This window comes from Echinops telfairi, unplaced genomic scaffold (assembly GCF_000313985.2).
Source record: "Echinops telfairi isolate 266 unplaced genomic scaffold, ASM31398v2 ScPeMD7_7475;HRSCAF=8513, whole genome shotgun sequence".
In the NCBI taxonomy this organism is placed as follows: Eukaryota; Metazoa; Chordata; class Mammalia; order Afrosoricida; family Tenrecidae; genus Echinops; species Echinops telfairi.
The window spans coordinates 8,190,605-8,203,460 of record NW_022111379.1 but is presented as its reverse complement, the minus strand read 5'-3'; the positions used below and the strand labels follow the sequence as shown (position 1 = coordinate 8,203,460).

At 43.1% G+C, this 12,856-nt stretch overlaps 1 protein-coding gene and 1 pseudogene across 1 annotated transcript in view; both read right to left on the bottom strand.

Moving 5' to 3' along the window:
* NEO1 (neogenin 1) overlaps positions 1-616 on the bottom strand; it is a 208,351-nt gene extending 207,735 nt beyond the window's left edge. The window contains exon 1 of the mRNA XM_045285664.1: positions 562-616. Within this exon, the coding sequence (XP_045141599.1) occupies positions 562-616 (55 nt within the window). The remainder of the gene's footprint in view (positions 1-561) is intronic.
* A 37-nt stretch (positions 617-653) lies between these two features.
* LOC101656213 lies at positions 654-1,754 on the bottom strand (annotated as a pseudogene).
* Between the last annotated feature and the right edge of the window lie 11,102 nt (positions 1,755-12,856).

Below are 12,856 nucleotides of genomic sequence, written 5' to 3'. Positions count from 1 at the left end.
GGAAGTGGGGAGCAGGGAGGGAGGGGTAAAATGAGGAGCTGATGGCAGGGGCTTGGATGGAGAGCAAATGTTTTGAGAATGATGAGAGCAATGAATGTACAAATGTGCTTTACACACTTGATGTGTGTATGGATTGTGATAAGAGTTGGATGAGCCCCTAATAAAATGATTTAAAAATAATAATAAAATAAAATGCAGCCTGTGCAAAATATAGAAAACCATGCCATCTAGCTGGTGGGTGGGGGTCGAGGGGAGGTAGAAACAGCATTCAAAAATGAAGTTAAAAATTAAGCCCAACCTCCCAAAAAGCAATGAGAAAAATTGAAATGCTTGGAGTATTTTCATTCCAACTTTTTTTTTTTTAATCCCCCAACGGAAATGCTAGAGTGATCTGTAAGATTTGAAAGATTCAAATTCTTCTAAGGTTTCTGTCCTGGGATTCAAATACCAACTAAGATGCTCCATAGCTTCGGTGACTTTCGATTTCTTATTGGATCTCAGAAACATACAGGCGATCTTTGCTTTGACCTCCTCTCCTAAGGGCTAGATCTTTGCTTTGACCTCCTCTCGTAAGGGCTATGGTCTCCTGGGCTTTCTCTCCATCCATCAGCCTCATTTTCCAGGCTCACGTATACCGTCTTCCAACGTCAGCCCTATGGAGATGAGGCCAGGTTGAGGGAGTAAAAAGGCTCGTGCTTACTGCAGGGCTTAATGATATTTTGTCCAAATTGCAGGATTCCTTCCCAGTCTTGCATGTACAGGCAGACCGCACGGCCTGGCACATCACGTGCAGCACGTTTATGTGACTGTCTTTGAACACGCAGCTCCTCTTCTCCTGGCTGAGCTCGCTGATCTCTACCAGTTCACTGGGGTACTTATACTGCTGGGCCCTGAATAATGTTCCTTGCATCTTTGACCATGTCACAGATGGCTTCCACCTTCAAGGGGCCAGTGAGCTTCTGGATGTTCACCTTGGCCTTATCCTTTGCTTTTGGTGGTACACTCTGGCACTCAGAGGCAAAGAAGTAGGGATCTCTTAACTGGTCATTTCTATCTTCTGTTGGAAACAGGAGATCACTGCACCGCTGATAAACACCTCCTCTCCTGGGTTGACTTCCTATGCAGCGCTTGCTTCTGCCAGGGTCCCCTCATAGGTCGCAATCACATTGGGGTCAACAGCTATGGTTCCCGATGCAACACTAGGAAACATTGCCGATCCCAAATGAGAGAGTGCTTCATCTTCCATTGTAAAGCCATTACGGTGAACTTGTGCAAAAAGCACCCCTGGGCTTGGAGGAAAAGTGATGGAGAGGGGCTCTGTCGTTCTGCATCAAGGTCTTCTTCTCATTGTCTGACTTATCCAGATGTGACTCAAACCCTTCCCAGCGAGCATTTTCTTGGATGGTGTTCTGTCTGGGTGGATTTTCTGCTTGGCTACCATCCTTGCTGTGAGCCTGACAGCCTCGGAAGGATTCCAGTTTTCCCAAAAAACAACCACGGGGAGAACACTCCAACTTGTGCACGGGCCAGTCTTCTTCCTGACACTTGCCTGCTTGCATCTTCCACACCTGGACAGTCCTTCTTTCTTGGTGAAGCTGTGCTCACACAGTGGCTGTTGCTCCCACGGACCATGAGCACGTAGGGGTGGGCTGAGCGAGGAGAAGAGCCTGGAGAGCAGGCTGCAGGGTCCACAGCCCCCGGCCCTTGCTCGGGCAGCCAAACCTCTCCGGGCCACCATCACGCTCTGCCTACATGGTGGCAGTGAGGTGGGTGGTTTGCAGGCTGGGCAGCTGCAAAGGGGCACTGGGTTCCAGCTGTCCCAGGAGCCGTGTTTCCCCTGGAGAGAGCCCAAACCAGACTTGTGCTATTGAGTGGATCCAACTCAGTGATCCCAAAAGGAAGAACTCAAGGTTTTCCAACAGATGCATTCTGATTGAACAGGTTGGAAGCCCAGGTAGAACTCCCATGGAGTTTCCCAGGCTATCGTCTCTACAGCAAAATCTGTCACCTCTTTCATTGGGTAATGAGCTGAATATGTCACCACCACAATTCTCTAACTAAACTCAACCCCAAAGCAAACCCACCGCCAGAGTCAATTCCAACTCATAGCGACCCTATATGAATCTTTATCAAAACAGGCAGCCTCATCTTTATACCAGCCAAGTGGCTGGTGGGTTTGAACCACTGAACTTGCAATTGGGAAACCACAGAGCCACCAGGACCTTTACATTACATGTTATTATATAGACGATGTCAACTTTAAATTTTAATATAGTTATAATCTTAAGATACTTCTATTGAGACGCTTCCCATGTCTTTATTCATCACCAGGGGCATGGCTGGAGTCCCTTAAATCATTTCCCAGAGCGCACCATCTTCACTTTGACCTCTGTGTTTAACTCGATCCACGGTGTTGTCCCTGGAAATGTTATTCCCGGTCATAAGCACCCAATCACATTACAACATTCGTTCTGTAATCACAATCACTTACCATATTGCTTTTTCTAGTGACGTTTAGAGAGTTGATTACAAGGACATCCAACACTTGCCAACAGGGAAGGTGTTTCCCTATAGGATTACCAGATCTGTGTTCAACGCCTTTGGTTCCTTTGTTACCAACTTTGTCAGGTAGTCTCTATATGAACATTGAATGAGACTATTTCATGCTAATGCATATCCCCCTCCCCCCAAAAGCATTTTATTATTCAAAATAAAGGACCGGAGAGAGAAATCCAGTCACCCAAAGGGCTTTTTAAGAGTAAGAATATATTCTTAAGGTGACTTTTTTCCCTTCCTGAGGGATGATTGAGGGGGAAGTGGGCTTCTGTTCAATATTTACAGTGATGCCAACAATGTTTGAGATGGCCCAAGGAGAATGTAAGGTGAAGGAGGAGGACTAGGCCAAAACGGGGAACACCCACCCAGGTAAGGCATAGAAAATGAGGAGCTTGCCCAGAAAGCAGCAGATAAGAACAAGAAGGGCACCAGGATCAGGTGGTATTTCACAAGCCAAGGGAAGAAAGTGTTTCAGGAATGCAGGAGTGTTCAACACCTGCTGCTCAGAGGTCAGGTCAGGTAAGGTCTGGGAAGCATTCCTTGGCATTAGCGATAAGGTGGTCAGGGGCAACCTCAGCAAGAGCAATTGCCACAGAAGAGTGAAGCAGCCTGATTGCTGTGGCGTGCCACCGGGTTTGGACAACCTCTTTGAGACGTTCACCTATCAGGGGAAGAAAGAGGTGGGAGCCTAGAGTGGATTCTGCAAAGAGAGTGGGTTGGAATGGTGAGAGGAGGAGCCACTGAAGAGGGGAGTGTTGCAGAATCGAGAGAGAAAGAGAGAGAGAGAGAGAGAGAGAGAGAGGCATAATGGATGGCTGCAGAAACCTAGGAGCAGATAATTTGGCAGCCGTAATTCAGCAAAGCCCATGATTATCGGACCTCAGTAGTCTCCTGAAACTGGCAAGAGGCAAAAGGACTTCACAGAACAGAGTTACACCCTGGCCCTGTGGTTGGCAGGGAGCTCGCAACTGTATTTAGGCGTGTTTCTTTCTGACAGCACCTGAATGAAGACTTTAAGGAAGGAGCAACATCCTGACCTTGTGAACTAGACTGTCCTCAGAGGAGACGCCATTGGGTCCCAGCTGATGGCGATGATGAAAACAAGGCCACCCAACTTTCCAGCAACAGCAGTTTGTTTTCATGTTGCAAGTGACAGAAACTCAACACAAAACACAACGTAAAGCTGAAATTTTACAGGAAGGAGAGGGAATTTGAGGATATGGGTTCAGCTGGGCAAGAATAGGACCAGAAGTTAAAACCCCAAACCCGAACCTACTGCCAGAGTTGATTCAGACTCAGAGCCATCCCATAGAGCGGTGGTTCTCAACCTTCCTAATGCCGCGACCCTTTCATACAATTCCTGATGTGGTGGTGACCCCTCAACCATAAAATTATTTTCGTTGCTACTTCGTCACTGTAATTTTGCTACTGTTATGTATCAGGCAACCCCTGTGGAAGGGTCATTCAATCCCCAAAGGGGTCGCAACCCCCAGGTTGAGAACCACTGCCATATAGGGTTTCCAAGACTCTATATTTTTTACAGGCGCAGCCAGCCTCATCTTTCTTCCTCAGAGCAGCTGGTAGGTTTGAACTACCAACTTACAATTAGCAGTCTAAAATACAGCACCACTGAGGTTCCTGTCTTAGAGTTCTCTAGAAAAGAAAAACCAGTGAGGCTTACACACACACACCACACACGGAGGTACCCCATGAAAATATTTTTTTCAAAGCTATGTATTTAAATTTTTTTTACAAAACAACTTTATCACCTTCAAAGTAGTCTCCATTACACTTAATGCATTTGTCAAATCTGCAATTCTATTCACAGAAACCTTTTTCAAACGTATCTATTTGGATGGCACCTCCCTCATTTTTTCTTCACCTCTTCTACGTTGTCAGATATCTGTCTTTTCATGTCCTTCTTCATTCAAGGACACAAAAAGGAGTTACACAGAGTGAGGTCAGATGAGTAAGGTGTGTGGGGCAAGAGAGGTATACTGGGTTTTTTTGCTCCCCAAAAGCACACGGAGATGGCAGCATGAGCAGGTGCACTGTCATGGTGGCAAAACCAGTCCCCGCTGCCACAAATCAGGTCTTTTTTATCACACACTGTTATGCTATCTTTCCAAACCTCTAACAGTCTGATCTGATGGAACAAACTCCACATGCACCACTCATATATTTGAGTTTTTTTCCCCAGAGTTTTTTTTTCTCATAGTGCTGTCTTTTTAAGCTTTGTTCAACATCACAACAGTTTCTGTGGAATTTCCTGAGCAGGAAACAATATTTCACAGCTGCATGCTGTTCTCTTAAATTGGCCATCACAAAAAATGAGGTTTGAGCAAAACTGCTTTTATGAAAAATTCACTGTGACCAGAGAGAACCTTACCAGGTGACGCCACTGAGTGCACTAACTCAGAGCAAGTTGCTTGATGCTTGCCTAGCTGGGGTGGGGTGGGGAATGCATACTACAAAAGCTCCGCTCCACCCTGAGCAATTCTGAGTTTTCTGGTACCCCCATATATAGAGATTTATATTAAAAATGGCTCACACAGTTGCAGAAGAGGGACAAACTATTGGTTCAAGCCCAAAGAACCAAAAAATAATGACCCAGGTGCAGAAATCAGAAGCAGCAAAAAACAAGCAGGCTAGTCCACGAGTGCCTGCTTATATTGGAAGCAGTGCACACTCCACCCTTCACCCCCAGGAAACATCGTTTCAATTGATTGCATCAGGGCTGTGATCTGAGTAAGATGCATTCTACCTTAAACTTCTTATGCCTCATTGGCTGCTCACAGCAGATCCATTATGGAGATTCTTACATTATATTAGGTCACATCGTGGAAGATTACTAGGTGGCTGCCAAGCCAGTGAGACTCTTGGCCCAGCCAAGTTGACATAGAATCTATCACAACTACTTAGAACCAGAAGTTGGAGTCCATCAAAGAAGCCAGAACATCCTCTTTTGGAGAATTCCTTGTTGCTACATCTCTCTGAGTCTGCCTCAGCTTCACTCTGGCTGTAGGATGACCTCCTCTGTGACCTAGGTCACATGGCAAAACATGGCCACCGCTGAGAGCTACTAAGTCATCACAGCCTGATTTTGACTCTCAGTTCCAACTACAACCGTCTCAGTGAAAGGATCAATCACCAATGATGGTTTAGATGCCCATCCCACCCACTCAGAGAGGCCAGGGGTAAGGAGGATAATATGGTAGCTCCCAAGGTAACCAAGTAGAGAAAGAAGATGCATTCGTGGCAAAGGGTGCTGGTCAAACAAGTCAAACTATTACAATTGTATTCTATTTGTCATTACATTTCAAGCTCCCTATCTGGTTAAAAATAAAAAATACTTTTTAAAGAAACACATATTTGGGGTTTATGTTTCTCTTATTGTGTGAGGGACTTTATGGGAGGAGGGATATCTCAGTCAGAAAGAAAAGAGGCAAAGTCGGGTATGTGCAGATAAATCTAGTTCACACTCGAAGGTCTTGAAGTGGGCAGCAGGGTCACAGGCTACAATAACAGAAGGGGTGTCGGTAGGAAGCTTAAGGAGAAGGTAACTGTGTGGACAAGTCACAGAGGGGATTAAGAGAAGGCATTTCAAAAAGGCCCAGCTGAATTCATAAGGATACATGTGTGATTTCCCTACATCTAGTAAGGCGATGCATGGAAGGAGAAGACAAGGTGGGTGGCTGGGTTGTCTTGTTGTTAGGAGCCATTGAGGTGGTTCTGGCTCATAGAGACCCTGTGGACAACAGGACGAAGCACTGCCCAGTCCTGCGCCATCCTTGCAATTGTCCTTGTGTAGGAGCCCATGGTTGCAGCCAGTGTGCCAATCCCTCTTGTTGAGGGTCTTTCTCAACAAGCATGATGTCCTTTCCAGGCACTGGTCTCTCCTGATAACAGGTCCAAAGCCCATGAGACTTACAATGTGACCCTGTTCAATACTTGCCCTCATGAAGTGGGTGCTGTAGCGAAGTGTGGTGAAGAAATCAGATGGTGCGAGCAGGAAGAATAGTGTCGTGGGTCCTAAAAGGTTAGTGTAAAACAAGTAGCAAGTGAGGTGTCAGCCAGGACCCCACGGAAGAAGCACACCAGTCCTTGTGACCCAAGGACTGTAAATAAAAAAACTAGTAGTAGAGGAGAGAATAGTACAGTTCTCTTTAAGCTCTAATACAAGCACTTAAATTCTGAGCACCTGGTTTGCAGAAGGCTATGAATGACAGTGAAAGCCCAAAATCCATTTGCAGGGTTTCCTGTGGATTAAACATCCATTGAATTCCCTCAGACCGTTGACCAGGGGTGTGAATAGTCTTGCCCTCAATACATTGGAAAGTGAATGACTGTAGACAGATTAAAATTCAATGTATTATTGCTTGTTTTCCCTTTTGATCCATTTTTTATTTGCTCGACTTTCTATTATCGTCTGTTTTCACTTGGACTGAGGATTTTCTGTGTTTTACTTTGTTGTTGTTGTTGTTGTTAAGGGTTTTGTATGATTTTCTTTATATGAAACCTAGGATAAGTAAATCTATAGAGATAATAACTAGATTGAGAGTTCCTCAGGGTTATGGCAGAGAAGGCTGTGGGGTAATGGGAAACTAATAATAATCCCTACAAGAACAAAGAAAATAGCTAATAATAATCAGTACAAGAATGAAGAAAATATCTAAAATTGATTATGGTGATAATTACACAACTTTTTAATATATTTAAACCACTGAATTATAACATATATGAATTATATATCAATAAAACTGTTAAAATATATATACTCTATATACTCGTGTATAAGCCAAGTTTTTCAGCACATTTTTTATGCTGTTTTTGTGGTAAAATTAGGTGCCTCAGCTGATATTCGAGTCAGCTTATACTTGAGTGTATATATATATATATATATACACATGAGATGAAGTCTTGCCATCCTTGCTTCTAAGGAGCATTCTGGCTGTACTTCTTCCAAGAAAGGTTTGCATTTTGTTTTGTTTTGTTGGCGGTCCATGGTACTTTCAATATTTTTCACCAGCACCATAATTCAAATGCATCAATTCTTCTTTGGTCTTTCTTATTCAATGCCCACCTTTGACATGCATATGAGGCAATTGAAAATATTACGACTTGTGTCAGTGTCAGGCGCACCTTCATCCTCAAAGTAACATCCTTGCTTCTCAGCACTTGAAAGTGGTCCTTACGCAGCAGATTTTCCCAATGCAATGCATCATCTGATGCCTTGACTGCTGCTTCCTTGAGCATTAATTGGTTGCCGATTCCTAGGGGTAGGTAAAGAAGTGAAAAGACAAGGGATTGTGGGACTTGGGCGTGCTGAAAAGTGAATCCTTGAAGTGATGAATCACATGTCTCAGGCTAGATAAGGAAGGAAATAAATCCAGAATGGCTAGGATGACCAGATAAAAATGAAGGTGTCAAAGAACTGGCACACTCAAAATGATCAAAGAGTAGACGTACTATGAGCAAAGAAGTGGGAACACAAGGCTAGAAGGTTGCCATCCGAGACTAGAGCATTGTATGGCTTCAGAAAAGACAAGGAAGCCAAGGTAGACAGCAGTGCTTGGTGCACTTTTCTTTGGGTAATGTTTGTGATTCTCTTCTCTTCTTATGGCTCCTCTGGAATTGGCTCCAGACTATTGCATATCTTTGAGCTTGTTTATCTCTCTCTCTCTCTCTCTCTCTCTCTCACACACACACACACACACACACACACACACACACATAAATACACATCCATTCAAGGGGGTTTCCAAGAATTTGCTGGAAAAACAATATGAAAAGATCATAGAATTTTCCCACAGACTTTTTGGAAGCCCCTCATATACACACCTACTTACACACAGACACACACACACACCCCCCAAACTGACTGCCACAAATATTTGAAGTGGCCAAAACAAGAGATTATCAGATAATAAATAACCAGGCACCTTATTCTAGGCTAAACACCCTCCCATCTCCATTTTCCCCCCACCTCTCCCTAACCACACATACAGTCTGCTATCCAACAATTGGGAGCCATACTGGACAACATTGAAATAAATGAGACAAAATCTCATGAATTCTTTCGGGTGATGTTTTAGATAAGGGCCAACTGTGTTTCAAATGAAGTCACCCAGGCTGGCGGGACATGGAGCGATGGACAGAAAGAATGAAAGCCACTTCACACTCAGAAGACAAAAGAAAAAGACGATGGTGAGCTGCATGCAGTGATTTTGGAAATCAAGGGGAATTTTTGTGTTGTCCAGAGTGAAATTATAGGAGTAGCAGTAGGGGCCCAGATGAATATTAACACTACCTATTGGTCACTTGAGATCTAAACAGATGTAGTTTAGATGCAGAAGAAAGCTGCAGATTTCAAATCAAATAAAAGGGTGGGGAGAAGGCGAAAGGGAGAGAGAAAGAACTCATTTAGAGACTGAGTAAATGGAGGCACTGGAAAAATCCAAAGGGATGTCCCGGAAGAACAAGTCGGACAGGAAGGTCAGCACTGTCCATTGCATCCGTGGGGAGGAAGCAGTAGAACACGGGAAGATGAGCCAAGAGGACAGTGGTGGTTCGGTGGTGGAATTCTCGCCTTCTGTGTAGGAGACCTGAATGCAATTCCTGACTGACACACCTTGTGCCCCGCCACCACCCAACGCTCAGCGGAAGTTTGTCTGATGCTGGACAGTTTTGGTGCCAACGAAGACTCAGACTGACTAGGAAGGCCTGGAGATCTACTTTCAAGGCTGGATGGGGGCTAAAAACAACCATGAACCTAGGAGGGGTTCTAGATCCGTGGTGTTGTGTTGAAGACTGAACTGTGAGGAACCCGGCTAGACTGGCATCGCCTGTGGCACTTTGGGATATACTGATTTGGTGATGGCAGCGTGTCAGTGGGTGAAGGCTCAAGGGGCAGAGAAGGGCCAGCCTGAGACTGCTCCCACAAGGGTCCTAGATTCCTCGTACCCACTCACGCTCAGAATGACTAACGTGAGGCTGCAGGAGCAACAGTGACTCTAGGGCAGATGGGAGAGAACTTCCTTCAGCTCAGGACAGAGCACTTCCTTGGCAGGGCTCCCCAAAGATAGAATCATCCAAACTCTGTTTAAAACACACATGTGTTCCGGGGCCTTGCCCCAGTTCTACTAAATTAGAAAAACCCTAGGAATCGGCATTTGGGGGAATTTCTTCAGAATTTCTATAGCGAGGAACTTAGGGGTAGCAATCTATGTAATGGTGTGGCAGAAGTAAGCAAATACATTGTCTTTATTCCAGTGATGACTCAAAGTAATTGACCTCTTTTTCATATTTTCATATGTTCATATTTTTCAAATAATATGAAAAGATGTTCATATTTCAAGCCCATATTTATCTAGACCAAGATAAATCCAAATATTAATTTACAATTCCCTATTTTTAGCATTTTTACTCTCCCTCTTCTAATTTACAATTCCCTATTTTTAACATTTTTACTCTCCCTCTTCTAATTGTCCATAATTTGAGATCACATCCTCTTGTCAAACCTTTCATTTTGATGATGTGCTTATCAAATTTTCTGGGAGTAAAGAAAGGCATATTATGTGATACCTTGAAAATGCCCCGAAATTTAAAGAAGTAGAAAATCCCCTGTACGACATCTTCTCATGACCTTTCTTATGTGTTTTTATTTCTCTTTATGAAGTTTCTCTGGATTTGTAATTATAGTATATAAGTATATAAAACATATTGTTTTCTTAAACGTATCGTGTCATAAAAACTTCTCTGGTATAGATTATTATTCTTGTGCAATGTACTTATATAGAAAACCCAACCTTACTGCCCTTAAATTAAAACCAACTAATAATTCTATAGGATGGAGCAGAACCATCCCCTCGGGTTTTCAAGGCTGTAAATCTTTATGGAAGCAGGCTGACACATAGTTCTCCCTAAGAGTGATGGGTTTGAACTGCTGATCTTTAGGTTAGTTAGCCAAGTGCTTTAACTACTGTATCACCAGGACCCAGTGTCTGTATAAAATAGCTGCAGAATGTTATACGGAGTACAGACATTTTATTTATTTAACTATTTTCTTAGGGAGCCCCAGTGGTACAGTAAGTTAGCGTTGGGCTGCTAGCCTTAAGACCAGCAGGGATGCCCTGCTGGTGTCCTGGCTTACTTTGGGGGCTGCTAACCACAAGGTCATCAGTTGGAAACTACCAGCCCTTCCTAGGGAGCGAGCTGAGGCTCACTACACTCATAAAGAGATCACTGTGAGTCAGTTGGCTTGCTGGTAGTGAGAGCCGCTCTGTTGTCTCCCGTAAAGATGTCCAGTCTCAGAAACTCAAAGGGGCAGTTCTGTCCCGTCCCCTAGGGTCACCATGAGTCAAAATCGGCTTGATGGTAGTGGATGGGATCCATTTTCTTATTGTTGGATATGTGGGGCTGTTCCTTTATTCCAAAAAACATTTGCCAAGTGCCAGTGATGGGTCTGGGTGGAGCTCTGGTGACTGGGTATGTAGGTGTGAAGGAAGTAGGCAAACTCTCCTGGGGCTTACTTACATTGTAGTGAGTGGGGAGACTGGCAATCAAGTCATGCCAGGTGACAATGTCTTAAATCAAAGTAGAGCAGGAGGCAGGGAGTAGAGTGTGACTGGGTTGCTACTTTATATACAGAGAGAATGGTTAACACAAATAACATTGTAATGAGCAGGTTGGTTCACGATGCTTTTGAGTTTTTCAAACTGGTTTGTTGGGATGGGTTGTTGTGGTCAGCTGTGTTGAGTCAAGTCTAGGATTGTTTGCCAGATGTAGAATTACTGACTCAAGATGTAGGAATCTTTTTTTTTTAGATTCTGGAGACCCAAACCCACCAAAATTACTCCCCTCAAGTCAATTCTGACTTCAAGTGACCCTGTAGCACAGGGAAGAACCGTCCCGGTGAGTTTCCAAGGTTGTCAATCTTCATGAGAGCAGATTCCCACATCCTTCTGCAGAATGTGGCTGGTAGGGTTGAAGAGAAGATTTTTTGCTAAGCGGCTCAAAACTTAACCACTAGTCTCTTTAGATGGTTGAGACATATCCCAAATCCTGTTCCTACTTTTGAGGTAGAATCATTGGACATTTATTTTTAACAAAAATTTCTGTATGCATTTCTTATTGATTTGAATGAGATTTGTACAAGTGGAGAGAGTAACCTCTCTCCATGCAATAGGGCTTCAAAGAGTTTGTGGGAAAATTCCTTTGCCCTTTACTTTCATTTTTCCACAACCTTTTTGAAATCCCCTGGTGTTGGTTGCAAATAATTTTCCTGTATTCTTGCGTGATTCTTCACTTTGGTAGTGACCTGGTTATTCGTTGCAAAACTACCAGCTGTCCCAAGACCGCTGTGTAATTTTTCCCTTATATATTGATTTGTGCCGTTTCCTTTATCACACATTAACACTTTGAGCATGTCAGGATCTGTTTCATGATTATTTATTTTGTTCATTTACCTGTGTATTTTGTATCAACATCATACTGTTTTAATTATTCAATTATAAGATGTTTTAATATCTGGTGGGACTAATTTCCCCTCAGTATTCTTGCTTTCAACATGATTTTTGTTTTTCTTTATGGTTTATTCTTCTAAAAACATTTTATTCTAATTTTACCAAGTATTAATCCCAACCCCCTACCCCTCATTTTTCGATTTTTAGTGCCATTAGGACTAAGGGTTCCTTTCCACCACATTTTAAATACATTATTGCTGCTATACAAGCTTGCTATTGATTTTTGTGTATTTATCTCATTCTACCATTTTATTGAACTCCATTTTATCAATTCAAATAGCTTTTTAATGGCAACTCTTGTTTTATAGACATACAATTCATTTCCCTTTCCATTTATATCAGGTTTTATGATATGTTTTTTGATATTATGGTACTTGATGTTTGGAGACTTATTGCCATTATGCATTTATTTTGAAATGTAGCTTCCATCAAAATAAAATTATTGTCTTTGCTGCATGGCTTGAGCTTTATATGTTATTTTTTTAAGCTTACCTGTGTCTAACATATCTTTGTTTTCTTTTGATTTTTAAAAACTTTTCCTTTTTGTTTCAGTTATGCATGGTGGAAAGATCCCCAGTGGCACTGTGGGTCAGGCACTGGGCTACTAAAGGCAAGTTGGAAGTTCAAGTCACCCTTGGCTCTGTGGGGAGAAGATGAGACTGTCTGCTCTCATAAAAATATACAGTCTCCATCTCCCAGATACAATCGCTGAAGACAAATGGGTGCACAAGCAAATGTGGTGAAGAAAGCTGATGGTGCCTGGCTATCAAAAGATA